General features: G+C 37.1%; 1 protein-coding gene across 4 annotated transcripts in view; it reads right to left on the bottom strand.

Moving 5' to 3' along the window:
• Nucleotides 1-18,687, bottom strand: part of RABGAP1 (RAB GTPase activating protein 1) — a 173,075-nt gene that overhangs the window by 110,443 nt on the left and 43,945 nt on the right. For 3 of the 4 annotated variants that reach the window (XM_021074563.1, XM_021074570.1, XM_021074567.1), the window contains exons 3-10: nt 17,522-17,756; nt 16,432-16,636; nt 11,818-11,992; nt 11,092-11,249; nt 6,075-6,185; nt 5,677-5,743; nt 4,947-5,049; nt 3,858-4,027 (exon numbers count right to left, since the gene is read on the bottom strand). In XM_021074563.1, coding sequence (XP_020930222.1) covers nt 3,858-4,027; nt 4,947-5,049; nt 5,677-5,743; nt 6,075-6,185; nt 11,092-11,249; nt 11,818-11,992; nt 16,432-16,636; nt 17,522-17,756 — 1,224 coding nt within the window. The remainder of the gene's footprint in view (nt 1-3,857; nt 4,028-4,946; nt 5,050-5,676; nt 5,744-6,074; nt 6,186-11,091; nt 11,250-11,817; nt 11,993-16,431; nt 16,637-17,521; nt 17,757-18,687) is intronic. The other variant, XM_021074574.1, reaches the window with a different exon arrangement.

Genomic DNA, 18,687 nt, shown 5'->3' with positions numbered 1-18,687 from the left:
ATGGACTTAATAGATATTTCTAGGACATTCCACCCAAAAGCAACAGAATACACATTCTTCTCAAGTGCACATGGAACATTCTCTAAGATTGATCACACCCTGGGCTACAAATCAAGCCCTGGTAGCTTTAAGAAAATTGAAATCATATCAAGCATCTTTTCCAGCCACAACTCTATACGACTGGACATCAACAAGAAAAAAACTGCAAAAAACACAAACACATGGAAACTAAACAACATGCTACTAAACAACCAATGGATCACTGAAGAAATCAAAGAGGAAATTAAAAATTACCTAGAAGCAAATGACAACAAAGATACGAAACTCCAAACCCTTTGGGGTGTGGCAAAAGCAGCTCAAAGAGGGAGGTTTATAGCAATACAAGCCTACCTCAGGAAACAAGAAAAAGCTCAAATAAGCTAACTTTACCTCTAAAGCAGCCCAAGAGAGAACAGAGAAGACCTAAAGTAAGTAGAAGGAAAGAAATAAAGATCAGAGCAGAAATCAAAGAAATTGAAACGAAGAAAACCACAGAAAAGATAAATGAAACAAAAAGCTGGTTCTTTGAAAAGATCAACAAAATTGATAAACCCTTAGCCAGACTTATCAAGCAAAAAGAGAGAGGACTCAAATCAATAAAATTAGAAATGAAAAAGGAGAAGTAACAACAGACATCACAGAAATAACAAAGGAAATAAGAGACTACTATATGCAACTAGATGTCAACAAAAAGGAAACCCCTGGAGAAATGGACAAATTCTTAGCAAAGTACAAACTTCCAAGACTAAACCAAGATGAAATAGAAAAGACGAACGGACCAATCACAAGAACTGAAATTGAAACTGTGATTAAAAAACTTCCAACAAACCAAAGTCCAGGACCAGATGGCTTCACAGGAGAATTCTATCAATCATGTAGAGAAGAGGTAACACCTATCTTTCTGAAACTACCCCCAAAAACTGCAGAGGAAGGGACACTTCCAAAGTCATTCTATGAGGCCACCATAACCCTGGTACCAAAACCAGACAGAGCTACCACAAAAAAAGAAAATTACAGGCCAATTTCACTGATGAACATCGATCCAAAAATGCTCAACAAAATACTAGCAGACTCCAACAATACTTTAAAAGGATTGTACATCATGATAGAGTGGGATTTATCCCAGGGATGCAAATATTCTTCAATATCCGCAAATCAATCAGTGTGATACACCATATTAACAAACTGAAGAATAAAAACCATAGGATCCTCTCAACAGATGCAGAAAAAGCCTTTGACACAATCCAACACCCATTTCTGATAAAAACCCTTCAGAAAGTGGGCATAGAGGGAACCTACCTCAACATAATAGAGCCCATATACAACAAACCCAGAGCTAACTTCATTCTCAATGGTGAAAAGCTGAAAGAATTCCCACTGAGATCAGGAACAAGACAAGGATGTATGCTCTTGCCACTACTATTCAACATAGTTTTGGAAGTCCTGGCCATGGCAGTCAGAGAAGTAAAACAAATAAAAGGAATCCAAATTGGAAAGGAAGAAGTAAAACTATCCCTATTTGCAGATGACATGATACTATACCTAGAGAATCCTAAAGACACTACCAGAAAACTGTCAGAGCTCATCAGTGAATTTGGAAAAGTTGCAGGATGCAAACTTAATACACAGAAATCAACAGCATTTCTACATATCAGCAACAAAAGATCCCATTTACCATCACATCAAAAGAATAAAATACTTAGGAATAAACCTACCTAAAGAGACGAAAGACCTGTATTCTCAAAACTATAAAACACTAATTAAAGTTTGTTTGGAAGCATAAAAGACCCAAAATAGCCGAAGACATCCTGAAAAAGAAAAATGGAACTGGGGGAATCAAGCTCCCTGACTTCAGACTATACTACAAAACCTAAGGTACTGGCACAAAGACAGAAATATGGATCAAGTGGAACAGGATTGTAAGCACAGAATTATACCCACACACCTACAGCCAACTAGTCTATGACAAAGGAGGCAAGAATATACAATGGAGAAAAGACAATCCCTTCAGTACGTGGCGCTGGGAAAACCAGACAGCCACATGGAAAAGAATGAAATTAGAACACTCCCCAACACATTACACAAAAATAAACTCAACATGGATTAAAGACCTAAATATAAGACCAGAGAGTATAAAACTCTTTGAAGAAAACAAAGGCCACTCTCTGACATAATCCACAGCAACATCTTCACAGATCCATATGAAGTAATTCAATAAAAACAAAAATAAACAAATGGGACTTAATTAAACTTAAAAGTTTCTGCATAGCAAAGGAAACTCTAAACAAGACAAAAAGACAACCCAAAGAATGGGAGAAAATCTTTGCAAATGAATCAACTGACAAGGGATTCATCTCCAAAATTTATAAACACTTCCTGCAGCTCCATACCAAAAAAACAAAAAAAACCCATCAAAAAGTGGGCAGAAGATCTAAACAGACAGTTCTCCAAAGAAGACATACAGATGGCCAAAAAACACAGGAAAAGATGTTCAACATCACTCAATAGTAGACAAATGCAAATCAAAACCACTCTGAGGTACCACCTTACACCAGCCAGAATGGCCATCATCCAAAAGTCTATAAACAAGAAGTGCTGGAGAGGGTATGGGGAAAAAGAAACACTAGTACACTGTTGGTGGGATTGTAAATTGGTGCACCCACTGTGGAAAGCAGGATGGAGATGCCTCAGAAAACTAAACATAGAACTCCCATTTGATCCAGCAATACCACTCCTGGGCATCTATCCAGAGAAAACCATGACTCGCAAAGACACATGTACTCCAATGTTCACTGCAGCACTATTTGCAAGAGCCAAAACATGGAAATAACCTAAATGTCGACAGAGGAGTGGATCAAGGAGATGTGGTACATATACACAATGGAATATTACTCAGCCATTAAAAGGAACGAAATACCGGCATTTGCAGCAACATGGATGGACCTAGAATTTATCACGCTAAGTGTAGTCAGTCAGACAGTGAGACACCAACATCAAATGCTTTCACTGACATGTAGAATCTTACAAAAGGATAGAAAAGAACTTTTTGGCAGAACAGACACTGACTCACACACTGAAAAACATATGGTTTCCAAAGGAGACAGGTTGGGAGGTGGAGGGATGAGCTGGGGGTTTTGGATGGAAATGCTATAAAATTGGGTTGTGATGATCATTACATAACTGTAAATGTAATAAATACATTGAGTAATATAAAACAAATTTAAAAATTCATTAAGCCCAGCAAATTCCAAGACAAACAAAGAACAACCGTGGCTAGGTATATGACAGTTAAAGGTCTGAAAACCAAAGACAAAAAATAATCTAACACTCAGCCAGAGAAAATAACCCATTATGAAGATAGGAATAACGACATAAATGCATGCTGACAACTCCTCAAAAATGAGGAGAGCCACAAACTGGGATGATACCTTTAAGTGCTAAAAGTAAAAAAAACTGTCAGCCCAGAACCTTATATCCAGTGAAAATATCCTACTGCAATAAATATGAAATAAAGACATTTTCAGATAAAGAAATCTGAGAGTTATGTCTTAAGCAGATCTCTACTAAAAGAAATTCTAAAACATGTTCTTCAGGATAAAGGCAAGTGTTATCAGACAGAAACTTGGTTCTTTAGGAAGAAATAAAGAACAACAAAAATGATAAACAGGTGGGTAAAATGAGAGACAATTTTCCTCTAAGTGTATTTAAAATACAAACAACTATTTGAAGATTTAACTGATGGCTTGGATTAACGATAAATCAGCCTCAGAAGTGATTTCTCTTATTTTCCCCTTTTTATTTATAGAAAAGTACAGTACCTGTTTTAGTTTCAAAAAGAAATTTTCAGTAGTACTACGTTTGCTGAAGGGCCAGAACAATCTTTCATTAGGTGAGCAAACTCGGACTTTTGTCTCTAGGAGAAAGCGAACAGGCTCCTGTACTTCTGTTATTACCAAATCAACAGCTGTGGTCATAAACAGCACTTTATCTACAGAGAGAGAAGGAAGAAGCACATTCTTTAAAGGGAAATATATTTGCTCATATGATTACTGTAAAAGTAACTACTTTTATTACAAACTTTCAGGATGTTTTAAGGTAATCCATGAATCAAATAAAAATCTAAATCAGATAAATCACTATTTTTTTCTGTATTGAGATTTCTTTTCTTGGGTAGACAACTTGAAATGGAATTAGTAAATGACAGCTGTAAACACCTTAAAGCGTATGATAATGTACTGTCAGGTAGCACATGGCTTCTTTATGCTTCTCTCATCACCACCAGGAATTCTCAACTCTTAGTTAACAAGGGTAACTATTCATTTGTGTCCTTTATACGTTTATCTATAGTGCTAGGAATAACAAGAAAAAAAATGAAAGGGAAAAAGTAAACGCTCAATAAGAGACACTAGCTGAGAAAATACTGTTACATTTTCAGGACAGAGTATTATGCAGCCATTAAATGACATTCAGGAAGTGTATGAAATATCTTGAAAAAGGTTGTTTATGCATAGCATATCTGAAAAGCTACACAAGAAACCCATCATTCTGGTGCCCTGAAGATTGGGGCACTGAGGACTCTAATAGACTTTCACTGTTCCCTATACATTCTTTGAATTTTTATCCATATATGCATATATTATCTCCCAAAAAATTAAATAATACTTAGAAGTCTATAATAAATACGTACATGAATGGAAAAGGAAGCAGGGAATGGAAAAATGAAGAAAGGAGAGGGAGAAAGAAAATAATTTGTTTATAAGTCAACTTTAATAATAAACACAAAGAACTATTCTTTGGTCTTATCAGAATTAGGTAAATACTAAATATTTGTCTAGTAAGTAGTGCTGAGATGTGGGTAAATTCTTGGGACTGAAATTTCTGTTCATGATGTCAGGAATCTGCATCACCTTTAGGAGTTTCTTCATTTACAACTTGAAAATGTGGGGATTTTGGATTCCAGCTCCCAGTAATAACATAGGACTTTCCATCTGAACTTTTACCCATAGATTCCTAAAGAAGAGTAAAAACATTTATGTCAAAGTAAGCAATCAACAGCTAACCCCCATTCTGCTGCCTTTAAACAACGGAAGTTGCAAAAATATCAGAATTTGAAAGAGGATCTCCTATAAAAAAGTTAGGCATATATATGAATGACTACAGTTAAAATTAAAGATGTGCCAATTATTTATGCAACTGCTCCTGAAAAGTTACATATAAATTAAATGCTTGCAAATCATATCAAATTGCACCAACATTACAGAAATTTACTACCTAAACCTGTTGAATTCTTCTGTCAAGTGGATAATTACTACATAATCTTTAGTTACGAAAATAAAGGTTTTCATACAACAGCAATACTAATACCACTTACTTTTACAAAGATCATGATAGCTTGCAAATAATTCTCGCACAAAACGTCTGATTCCCATATCAACCCTATGTGACAAGAATTATTTAGTCAAGAAACTGACACTGTGACCAAGAAGGTCTAAGATCAGACTAGTAAACAAGCTGGAAATAAGGAAATTTCCTTATCTTTGTTTACTGCTTCATAAATGTGCTTTAATATTAGCTTCAGTGAAACAACCTATACAGACGAAAAAGTGCATAAACAACAACAAAAAAATCTGTCCTTACCAAATCTAACAAGTGCATGTCACTATTTCGTACATCTTTTCCTGGGCTAAGGAGAAGACCAAAACATCTGCAAAAAAAGAAGTGACATAAATTTGGAAAAAAGATAATAGAAAAAAGATGTTTAAATTAGATCACTTAAAAAAATTCTCACTGATAGAATTGAGATAAACAAATTTTATGTCTGCCTTTTATTATCACATCATTAAAAGTCAACATACTAGCTGAAGATTTATGAAAGAAAATTCAAAGTGAACAAAGCTTTCACTTCAATAAGCAAAAGAATCCCCTAGGGAACAAAATATCTTGCAAATATACTTCTAAATACAGTATATGACTGCTCCACTAGATTGACAAAAACTAAAATTTATATTTAAGTCAAACTTAGTAAAAATGTTTACCTTTCAATGGCAAGTTCCTTATTAGTTGTTTGTTGCACATAGATGACAATCTTCTTATCAATTCCTTGGCGAAGTTTAAAGCACTGTCTGTCTTTATCTTTAGGAACTGCACTGTAGAACAACACGTTTCATTAATTTTGCAAAGCACTTTGTGACATACCCCAGAACAATTTTTGTTATGATTTGAAAAATCAGATTTAATTCTTTTCTATACCTGATTTTCAGATCATAACAGCTATTTAAAAATCATCTACCTTTTGATGTGAAAACATCATGATCACTGTATGTAACCCATTCAACTATTTTACTAATCATTTACAAAAGCTATGAAACCACTCTTACGCTTCCCAAAATGTGGCTTCAGTTTTTTTCTTTCTTGTTGCTCTGAAAATTAAATATTTATAAAGCTCCTAACAAAAAAAATGGTAGTGTTTTCTCTATTTAGTCATTGGTTTTTATGAACAGATTATGAAAAATAGCTTATTTGCTGAAATATATAATGAAGAAAAGATAATTATAGATCCTTTGAATTTCAAAACAAGGTGCTTTCAAATACCAATAGAGATGAAAACGATATGGCCAACAATAAGCTATTGCCTAATGTTTTCCTTAAGCAGTGATAACCTTATAGTAGGTCTGTGTAATAATAAAAAAATAACACACTAATAATACAATTAAATATCAGCTTAAGAAAAAAGATGAAAACATTCCTAAAATGATAGTTTACCGAAATAACCCCCTACTCTCCCACACATTATTTCTAGCTCCTTTGTTCTCAAAAGCAAACATCTGCTTATGGCAATCAGCTAATATACAGCAAATCGAAATTATGCCTCATTACTGCCAACTTTAAGAGCAAAAAACCCATTAGAAGATAAGATAAAAGGCTACATGAGAACTCTGAGTACATACTCAAACTAAAAAGTGGCTCTGAAGAAATGAAATCACTTTGAAGGGCACTTGCACTACTATACCAGTAACCAACTCAAGAAATGGTATAGGAAGTTCCCATCGTAGCACAGAGGAAACGAATCTGACTAGGAACCATCAGGTTGCGGGTTTGATCCCTGGCCTTGCTCAGTGGGTTAAGGATCCAGTGTTGCTGTGAGCTGTGGTGTAGATCACAGACATGGCTCGGATCCTGTGCGCTGTGGTGTAGGCCGGTGGCTACAGCTCCCCTTAGACCCCTAGCCTGGGAACCTCCATGTGCCGTGGGTGCGGCCCTAAAAAGACAAAAAAGACAAAAAATTAAAAAAAAAAAAAAAAGAGCATGTTATAACACTAAATTAGAAAATCACAGAATTTTTTTTAGCAAAGGAGTCTATAAAAGTGACAAGACATGCAAAGAAAAACTTCTGTGTATCAAACAGTTAAATATTTGTAGCTAACAGAATTTTCACTAAAAAGGATATGGACAGGCCTCTCGATTTTTAATTTATATGAGATACACTAGTCTCTATGTATGTTCTGTGGATGTTTAAGTATAAATAAATAAAATCTCATCTCTCAGCAGTATTCAAAACAATAACAATGGAAATAAAGTTATCTCTGGAGCCGTAAGTCTGAAGGGCAAGGAAAAGCTATATTAACAGGAAGCAGGGCAGAGTATAAACAGTGGGAGTTCACTTCACTGATGTCAGGGGGTTTAGACTGTTTTCTGGTCTTATCTACCCCTGAAAGGATCCAAGTAGTTTTACATTTAATTCTACTGTATAATTTAAGAAACTGAGGTCCAGCCTTATCTCCCCTGAGTTTCTTTACCTATAAAATAAAGACAGTATCAAATACCCCAATATCAAATAAAATACTTGGTAGATTATAAAAGACCAAAAAGAAGTGCTCTGAATGGTATAAATGAAAATATCCCATCTTCCTAAGGGCTGAATTGAAAGGCAGGTTTCTAATCTTAGTAATATAAGAAAAACAGTTTTTCAGGAATGATAAGAAGAGCATTAATTCTTGCCACAGCACATTGTTTGTACGTATGCTACAGTAAAACCACAATCTATTTTGTGATATGGTTAATTATATACACATGTATTTCTTAAATGGGTGGTAAGTCACACGGGGTATACCAATGTGTGTTTTTTGTGGGTTTTTTTTTTTTTTTTTTTTTTGGTATAACAGACATGCATTATCTTAGTTTCAGGTGTACAAGATAGTTTGATGTTTGTATATACTGTAAAATGCATCATATTTTTAACCTCTCTATTCTGGTCAACATTTAATTTCCACTTTTAAATTCTGCTCTTATAGTATTAACAGATAACTCTTTTGGCGCTTCAAGGATTATTTCTGGAGATAATTCCTAGACATGCTGTAGAATCACTAGATAAAAGGAATTGGGTTTGAAAAGTCCAAATCCGACAAAGAGAGGCACCCTTGTCAATAATTTGATCACTATATTAGGTTATAAACACTATTTCCTACTGTAACTACAAATTCAGTAAAACAATGCAAAAAAATATAAAGCCCTAAAAAATGTGAGAAACACATCTGATCATCCAGGGGTTTTTCTGTATAGCATCTCCTTGACATAGGGGTAAGCAAAACAAAGATGCTTGTGATTGTCATCTTTATCCTTGAATATGCCTGATCCCAGGAGCAGGAGAAATTATCCTAGAGCTTCTCTTCCTTTTTTTTGATTTTTTAGGGCTGCACCCGCAGCATATGAAAGTTCCCAAGCTAGGGGTTGAATAGGAGCTATGGCTGCCGGCCTACACCACAGTAATGCCAGATCTGAGCCGCATCTGCGACCTACACCACAGCTCACAGCAAAGCCAGATCCTTAACCCACTAAGCCAGGCCAGGGATCGAACCCACGTCCTCATGGATACTAGTCAGGTTTGTTATTGCTGAGCCATGACAGGAACTCCTCCTAGAGCATCTCTTCTGAGAGAGCTCAGACATCTTTTTTATTCATAATTGGAATTTAAAAACAATCAACATAAATATTTTCTTTTTTGTCTTTTTTTTGTCTTTTTTTTTTTTTTTTTTTTAGGGCTGCGCCCGCAGCTTATGAAAGTTCCCAGGCTAGGGGTCTAATCGGAACTGTTGCTACAGGCCTACACCACAGCCACTGCAACGCCAGATCCAAACCACTTCCGAGACCACAGCTCACGGCAACGCTGGATCCCCAACCCACTGAGCAAGGCCAGGGATCGAACACAAAACCTCATGGTTCCTAGTTGGACTCGTCTCCGCTGCACCACGACAGGAACTCCTACATAAATATTTTCAATAGAGGGAAAAAATAATTTAAACAAACCATCCTGTTTCTTAAAATGCAAAAAAAATATGATGAGGTTTATAGATTATAATTCCTACTTCCCAGGACAGGAATGCACAGTGCAGAGAATGAAAATATAGTTAATAAGAAAGCAGAGGGCACAATGCCTCACAATTATTGTACAAATCAAAGTTGAAGTTGAACATACACTAAATTCGCCACCAGATGGCATGACAATTCTAAAGTCTTTGAAGGGAGAGCAATAGTTATCAATTTTTCAAAAAAAATGAACCAATCATTGTGCTTTTTAATTTAAAAGCAAAATACACTAAAAACCATTCATATTTTGATGTAATTTAACTTTGCCCATTTTATGAGGAAGACATGGAGGAAAGAACCTTCTATTTTATTTATTTATTTATTTATTTATTTATTTTGTCTCTTGTCTTTTTAGGATCACACCCACAGCATGGAGGTTCCCGGGCTAGGGGTCTAATTAGAGCTGTAGCTGTCAGCCTATGCCACAGCCTCAGCAACGCCAGATCCGAGCTGGAGCTGCGTCTGCGTCTTCGACCTACACCACAGCTCACAGCAACACTGGATCCTTGACCCCTGAGTGAAGCCAGAGATCGAACTCACAACCTCATGGTTCCTAGCTGGATTCATTTCCGCTGTGCCACAATGGGAATGCCTCATGGTTTCTTTCCCTTTTTTTTTTTTTTTTGGAAAGAAAGAACCGTCTATGTGCAACTACTGATTACAATTCCAAGAAGTACCCACTTTGTGATATGGGCTATGAAGGGAAAAAAATAAAAATCAACCATCTTGCAACCGTAATATTTTAAAGTTAGAAAGGATTTTGGGATCTAGCTGCTTTGTTTTGTAAATAAGAAAACTGCCAAGAGATGTAAAGAAACTTGGAAAAGGTCACGTTAATCGCAACAATAAGTAAACTAAACTTTTAATTTTTATTCCAGGGTTATTTTTAATACTCAAAGAAGCGTCATTTTACTTAAAAACATGAACCAGTTATTTCTGACCCTACATGCAAGGTTAGACTTCAGATATACAGCTCATTTCTCCCCTTCCAATGTGTTCAGTTAAACTTTAATGATAAAATGTAATTTCAACAACCTTAAGATATTTAGATTATTAAGAAAAATACAACAACCAACCAAAAACAAAACAAAAAATATAGAAAAACTTCAGCAAAACAAATCCCAGTGACATAGCTTCTGTCGTATTTCAAACCAGCAGCCTGCCAGTTACTTTGAGTCTGACTAAAAGAACATGGTAACATGCTATATTTCCCCATATGAATTTTTTTTGATTGTTTAAAATTCCTTAAATCTTGGGAGTTCCCGTTATGGCACAGCAGAAATGAATCCGACTAGGAACCATGAGATTGCGGGTTTGATCCCTGGCATCGCTTAGTGGGTTAAGGATCTGGTGTTGCCATGAGCTGTGGTGTAAGGTCGCAGACACGGCTCGGATCCTGTGCTGCTGTGGCTGTGGTGTAGGCTGGCAGCTGCAGCTCTGATTCAACCCCTAGCCTCGGAACCTCCATATGCCTCAGGAGTGGCCCTAAAAAGAAAAAAAAAATTTCTTTAAATCTCGGCTCTGCAAATTTGCCTATTTCTTTTCCTTTATCACTTACATAAAAAACTCTACCTATAAAATGAATCATTTTATAAGTTATGTAATCCAACCTAGAATTTCCTGAAAACCACAGACAGTATAGCATATTAATACAAACTCAAATAAAAAGAATGAAATAAGACACCCTACCTAAAATAACCTTTACCGTCATCTTCTTTTATTTCTAAAGACACAGAGAAGGTAAAGATGTCACTGTCAGGAGTCTGGGGTGCAGCAGTTGCTGAAAGTGGGGTCTGCTTGGCAGAACGGCGGAAGGCAGTGGCAAAACTGTAAAGTATCCGGCTCACCTACACATAGACATGTTAGAAAATAAGCTGTTATTGTTTTGGTAAGGGTGAAGGTTTCCTACTTCATTTGAGTGGAGTAATTCATCTTTCCTCCATTGATTTCTTTTGATAAATTATCTACTTTATTAGACTTACAAAGCAAGCAACACTAAAAATGGCCAGAGAAAAAGGCGTTAAAAAGAAATGGTTGCAAAGGCTAGAAGTCCAACTGAAAAATCATTTCCATAATTGTCAGAAATTTCTTGAATATATTTATTATAATGAAAATAATCCTACGATTTGGCTTTATAACAACAGTTTGCAAATATGTCCGTGCTAAAACCAAGATGCCTATCTAACCCAATCAAGAGGCAGCCAACTGGTCTCCTTTGACACTCCAAGCAACAAGGATCTGGTTAACCAAACTATTAGTTTATTTATATTTGAGCCCATCAAGTTGGAATAAATAAAACAGTAGCAGAGAATTTCACTGGACATATTAGTGACCGTAATAAATACTGCAATCATTTCAACACAGTGAGGGTACAGGTGAAGTTTCACCTCAGATAGTTTCCTCTTTCGTACTTACAGCTTCTTGTATTTCACACCGGAAGACGTGTATTCTGAAGAGTTCTGCATTATAATGACTTTCAGTGAAAGCAAAACAGTCACTTTCCGGAGTTCCATCATGCCCTCTGACACAGAAGAGGATTTTATAGATAGGGTAGTTTGCTATTTCAGTGTTTGTCTGAGGATCTAAGAGTCTGTTCAGAAAAAAAGATATAAAGAGATTAGAGGGATTGTGGACATTTTTTTTTTTTTTTTTTTTTTGTCTTTTCTAGAGCCACTCCCGAAGCACATGGAGGTTCCCAGGCTAGGGGTCTCATCGGAGCTGTAGCCACCAGCCTACACCACAGCCACAGCAACGCGGGATCCCAGCTGCGTCTGCGACTACACCACAGCTCACAGCAACACTGGATCCTTAACCCACTGAGCAAGGCCAGGGATCGAACCCGCAACCTCATGGTTCCTAGTTGGATTTGTTAACCACTGCGCCACGACGGGAACTCCAGTGGACTATTTTCCCTATATCCATATTATGATTCAAGAATCATCCTTCCAGCAAAAAGATCATATAAAACATTTCTAGGGAATTCCCACTGTAGTACAGTGAGTTAAGGATCTGGTGTTGTCTCTACAGCAGCATGGGTTCGATCCCCAGCCTGGTGCAGCGTTAAAGATCCAGAGTTGCTGCAGCTGTGGTACAGGTTGCACCTGTGGCTCAGCTATGATTCCAGGCCTGGGAACCTCCATTTACTATGGGTGTGGCCAAAAAAGAAAAAACAAAAAACAAAAACCTCATAAAAAACCCATTTTGGGTATGCTAATCATATTAATCTTAAATCTTTTTTTTTTTTTTTTTGTCGTTTTGTTGTTGTTGTTGTTGTTGTTGCTATTTCTTGGGCCGCTCCTGCGGCATGTGGAGGTTCCCAGGCTAGGGGTTGAATCCGAGCTGTAGCCACCGGCCTACGCCAGAGCCACAGCAACGCAGGATCCGAGCCGCGTCTGCAACCTACACCACAGCTCACGGCAACGCCGGATCGTTAACCCACTGAGCAGGGGCAGGGACCGAACCCGCGACCTCATGGTTCCTAGTCGGATTCGTTAACCACTGCGCCACGACGGGAACTCCTAATCTTAAATCTTGATAAATAAGTCATATGTAGATTCCTAAAATTATAGATGACACAATTCCATGGTACTAAAAACTACAAAACCCCATGTTTTAGGGAGGCAATGAGAGCATAAAATAAGTATATTTCTTATATAGTCTGTAACTAAATAAAGAGTAAGGGTAAATTAGACTACTAAAACATGTCATTAAAGCTGCGTTTCTCATTATATCCTAAAAGAATGACCTAATCTGCTTAATTATTTTAAAAAATGAAAGAATGATGTGCTTTTCTCAGAGTGAAATATGTTCTTCTGCTGCATGTCAAGGGAGAGAGATTGTACAAGACGTTAACATCCAAAAAAAATTTAATAAAGTCAAAAGGATGGTAGCCATTGAAAAATCAAAGGGGGAGTTCCTGTCGTAGCTCACTAGTTAACAAATCTGACTAGGAACCATGAGGTTGCAGGTTCGATCCCTGGCCTTGCTCAGAGGGTCAAGTATCCGGGGTTGTCATGAGCTGGCAGACGCGGCTTGGATCTGGCGTTGCTGTGGCTCTGGCGTAGGCTGGTGGCTACAGGTCGGATTGGACTCCTAGCCTGGGAACCTCCATATGCCATGGGTGTGGTCCTAGAAAAGAAAAAAATAAATAAAAGAAAAATCAAACGGGATTATCTTTCACTCAAAAATGTATTCATTCCACAAATATTATGTGATACTTATAACATCTCAGGCTCTATTCTGGGGACACAACCGTGAAAGAACTGATAAGAAATTATGCAATTTCAACACTAATGAGACACCACTAATGGGGCAAGTCTGGGAAATAATGGAAATGGCTAAGAAGGTGACCTTAAAAACTGAAAACATGGGGCAAGAGAAACTAGTTTTCTCATATCTTTATAGAATTAAAATATATTAGAGCAAAGTATAACTTTAGTTGGGGGAATGACTAATGACTAAGAGGCATATAGAAATGAGTCCTAAACAAATTTTATTAAAAGTTTCACATTAATAAATACAACTAAAATTAGTATTCTTAGTCTCTGTGAAGCAGTTCTTTATATACTCAAGGTGAAGATTACATATGCAGATGACTGAAATAATAATTAACTTACTACTATACACATAACACAGCTACAACTCTACTACCATGAAAAAATCCAAAATGCTTGAGGGTAGAGAAAGACATCTCATACACTGCTGGTAAAAGTAGAAACTAGATAGATCATGATCTCTAGATGGCTATTTCGTAGTGTATCAAAAGCCATAAAAATGGGGAAATCTTTCATCTAGTAAGTCTATTTCTAGGAATTGATCCTGAGGAAATTTAAAAATACATAAAAATTTAGCTCAAAAATATTATTTATAAGAAAATTAGGAGTTCCCGTTGTGGCACAGTGGTTAACGAATCTGACTAGGAACCATGAGGTTGCAGGTTTGATCCCTGGCCTTGCTCAGTGGGCTAAGGATCCAGTGTTGCCGTGAGCTGTGGTGTAGGTCGCAGACATGGCTCGGATCCTGCGTTGCTGTGGCTCTGGCGTAGGCTGGCAGCTACAGCTCCGATTCGACCCCAGTCTGGGAACCTCCATATGCCGCAGAGCGGCCCAAAGAAATGGCAAAAAGACAAAAAGACAAAAAAAAAAAAAAAAAAAAAAAGTTTAAAAATAAATTAATTAATTAAAAAAAAAAAAGAAAAGAAAACTAAGAAGTCCCATCGTGGCTCAGTGGTAACAAACCCAACTAGTATCCATGATGGTGCAGGTTCGAGCCCTGGCCTTGCTCAGTGGGTTAAGGATCTGGCTTTGCCATGAGCTGTGGTGCAGGTTACAGACAAGGCTCAGATCCTTTGTTGTAGTGTAGGCTGGCAGCTGCAGCTCTGACTCCACCCCTAGCCTAGGAACTTTCATATGCTACACGTGTGGCCTCAATAAGACAAAAAAGAGAAAAAGAAAATTTAGGTAAATCGCTAATGTGCTCATAAAATAAAATTTTAATATTAGCTATTACTAGTACTTTTCTCATTTAAAAAACTAAAATGTGTAAAATATATTTCTGGGAGTTCCAGACTTGGTGCGGCGGAAACAAATCTGACTAGGAACCATGAGGTTGCAGGCTCAATCCCTGGCCTCACTCAGTAGGTTAAGGATCCAGCGTTGCCATGAGCTGTGGTGTAGTTTGCAGAACGGGGCTTGGTTCTGGCATTGCTATGGCTCTGGTGTAGGCCGGCAGCTGCAGCTCCTATTCGACCCCTAGCCTAGGAACCTCCATATGCCGCAGTTGCAGCCCTAAAAAGACAAAAGACAAAATAAAAAAATACATATGTGTATATATATATTTCTGAATAACCTATCATGTGCCATCGTAAGTTTTTAATCATATTTATCAATATGGAAAGAGATTTATGACAAAAAGTGAAGAAAGCATGTTACAAGATGGTATGTATTCTATAATTCCATTGTTGTTAAAAATGAAGATTCTGGAGTTCCCGTCGTGGCGCAGTGGTAACGAATCCGACTAGGAACCATGAGGTCGCGGGTTCGGTCCCTGCCCTTGCTCAGTGGGTTAACGATCCGGCGTTGCCGTGAGCTGTGGTGGAGGTTGCAGACGCGGCTCGGATCCCGCATTGCTGTGGCTCTGGCGTAGGCCGGTGGCTACAGCTCCGATTCAACCCCTAGCCTGGGAACCTCCATATGCCGCGGAAGCGGCCCAAGAGATGATAACAACAACAACAACAACAAAAAAAAAAAAAAAAAATGAAGATTCTGAGTTGTATAATTGTATTTGCACATAGATCTAGGTATATACACACATACACAAACATATAACATACAAATACACAGAGAGGGTCTTGGAATAAATCAAGACGTTAACTGTATTTATCAATGGGAGAGTAAAAATAAGATTTGTTTTTCTAAATTTTCGTTCTCTGATTTTTTTTGAAATATGTAAATTTCTTATAATAAGGAAAATGTTATTTTACTCATGTTCATCTTATTATTTAGATTTCTGTATTAGCTTCAGAGTCTAATTTAGACTCTGATTGGCTACCTTTATTCATCGTTATGTTTCAGTTAGTTAAAACGACAGCAATTTCTAGAGACTTCTCTGGGCCTCGGTTTCCTCATCTTAAAAATTTAAGGACTACACTGGAAAAGTTTATATTCACCAGCAGGTTTTTGTAATTTCCGAAGTCAGCATGAAATTTCATACTGAATTAATGAGCTAGCATTTTTATTGGGGGAACATGGAAAATATAAATTAATTTGTTAGACACACTCTCAGGTCAACATATTTCAAGAAGCTCCAAAATGCTTAAATTTCTAAATTGCAACATAGAATTGGGGTGGGGCAGAGTATAAACACTGTTTAAACAAGTGACTATTTTTCATAAAGGTCACAATCCTTGGAAGACATGATAACTAAGTGCCAGATGAATAAAACAGTTACATATTTTGTTGACTATTGCTTCTTTCTAAAACTATAGGTCAGAAATCTGATGTTACAAATATGTGAAAAAGCTGGTCTTACCTCACAGTTCCTTCAGATACATTTGGCACTGACAGGGTTACATCTAGTGAAATCTGACACTGGCCCCTTAAGATAGACATCATCCTCAAGGCTTCCACTTCACTCCGGGGGGCATTTACTGAGGCACAGCCTAAGTAAGTTAGTTTGCTGAAAACTACACTGTCCTCATCGGCCACTGGTGTGAAAGGACTTGACCCTTCAGAATCTGAAAGAAATAATAAGGAGGTAATTATTTTCATTCTGATATTTCGTTGACATGAATACCAAGTAAAAATATACAAGCTACATTTAGGTTCTAAAATTAAATACTAACGATATAATATGCCATTGCCCCAGAAGAAGTGCCCACTCAAGCCAGAAATCTCATACCAGAACTCTGTCACCAACACTAAAAATGTTAGGTTTGGCTATTGCCTCAATCCCAAATCTGAAAGGTGACCTGAGATGCAGATCTGATTTACCTTTCTGACACTTTTAATTTGTTTTGTCGTTTAATTTACATTCAGGTCAAAAATACATTTAGTATTTTACCACACTGAAAGATCCTATCTCTCTTTTTTTCTGATCTGCATTGTTATTTCTCTCATTCATCGTTTCAGGTACTTCATCACATTCTTTCATTTCCCTTGCTTTCCTTTCCCCAATAAACATCTACAGTTTTAACACTCTCCCTTCCCCAATGAGCCTTTAAAAACTGCCGTTTTCCTTCCTTCCTGCTACATCTTTCAGCTCCCTTTTTTTTTTTTAACAACTTGACAACTATTTCTACAAAGCTGTAACTTCACATCTATTTCTACAAAGCCCAGAGCAAACAACTCACCAGGCATTCCTCTATTTCTCCAATACCATACTCAAATTCCTCCTTTTCTAAAAAAACTCTTTCAACATTTTAAGACTCCCTCAATATCATACAACTACTGTGTCTCTTTCATTGGTAAAAAATAACATACATTTAAAGGGAAATTGGAATGGCACATAGGCACATATATTTACTCCTCTCACATCCCCCTAAGTCTAGAATCTGAAGAGTGGACACTCGGATATGAAAAACAGTAACCTTCAGTTACACAAGCAACGCAGCCATCCTAACCTCCTTGTCCGGGTTTCACTGGCAGGCTCATCTCTGGTTTTTGGAGCCCTACTAATGGCACAGGGTTAATGGTGGATGAAGCTGAGAGTTGATTAGAAAGAGGCCCATCTCCTTCGCCATCCAGTTGTGACCTTTCCACAAGCTCCTTGTCCCCTGGCTGGTCGTCCATTGGAGGATCCATCAGCACATCTGCTAGCTCTTTTTGCAGCTGCTGCTCACTTCCATTCCCTATAATCTAAGGGTCACAAATATATGCAGTCAGCAAAGCGAGAAAGAGGCCCGTACTGATTAAAATGGGTCCACATTCCAGAGAAAATCATCAGAAATTTTATATATATATATGATCTTCTGAATGTTAGAAGATTATAGAAAATAGAATAAATCAAGATCTGCAATAAATAAGAGCTGCAGCTGCTTTCTTCATTCATACAATTTTTCACAAAAAAGTGTATGGTGAATTTGAGACTAATACCCAGAAACATATTTGATAGTCTGTCAATGTTATTAAAAGTTTTCTACAGCATCCTAAACTGACAAAAACTAAAATATTTGTAATTTTACTTGTCTACTGAGATATAAAGCCTGTTAAGAGGAGGAGCTCTTATTTTTAAGGAAAATGTGTTCGCTTCCAAAAATTATCAATAGAAATAGCTCCACATGCATTTGACCACCCTTGCTGTAAGTCTTTTGTGTTTATACATATTTATCTCCCAAATTTCTGAGGGAGACTTCTCTGACATAAACAGGTTCTTAAAGTTCTGAGACACTTGAATAAAGCTGGGGAGATGCATATATAAAATGACCCTGATGAAAAGAAACACTCCACTTCAATAACGTCAAGAATTTTTCTAGAGTCATGATGGTTTATTATTAGTTGCCTGACAAGGAAATAAACAAGTGCAAAATCAAGTGGAGACTGCCCAATGCTAAGGAAAACCACAAGTGACAAAACCTAGTACTGTCACCAAATACTTACTCAAGAAATACTAGAAGAATTAACTTAGGAAAGGAAATCATGATGGAAAAAAAAAAAAAGTGAGCTGATTTAGGAGGGTTTCTAAAGATCAAAACCTGACAAAAAATTAAAATGGGGGGGGTGGTGCTAGGAGACTGCTAAAGGGAATGAGGTCTTCCTGGTAAAATTAAGACAGACATTAGGAAGGAAA

The sequence above is a fragment of the Sus scrofa genome, chromosome 1 (genome assembly GCF_000003025.6).
Source record: "Sus scrofa isolate TJ Tabasco breed Duroc chromosome 1, Sscrofa11.1, whole genome shotgun sequence".
Lineage (NCBI taxonomy): Eukaryota > Metazoa > Chordata > Mammalia > Artiodactyla > Suidae > Sus > Sus scrofa.
The sequence above is the reverse complement of the archived record's forward strand: the minus strand, read 5'-3'. Positions and strand labels throughout refer to the sequence as shown.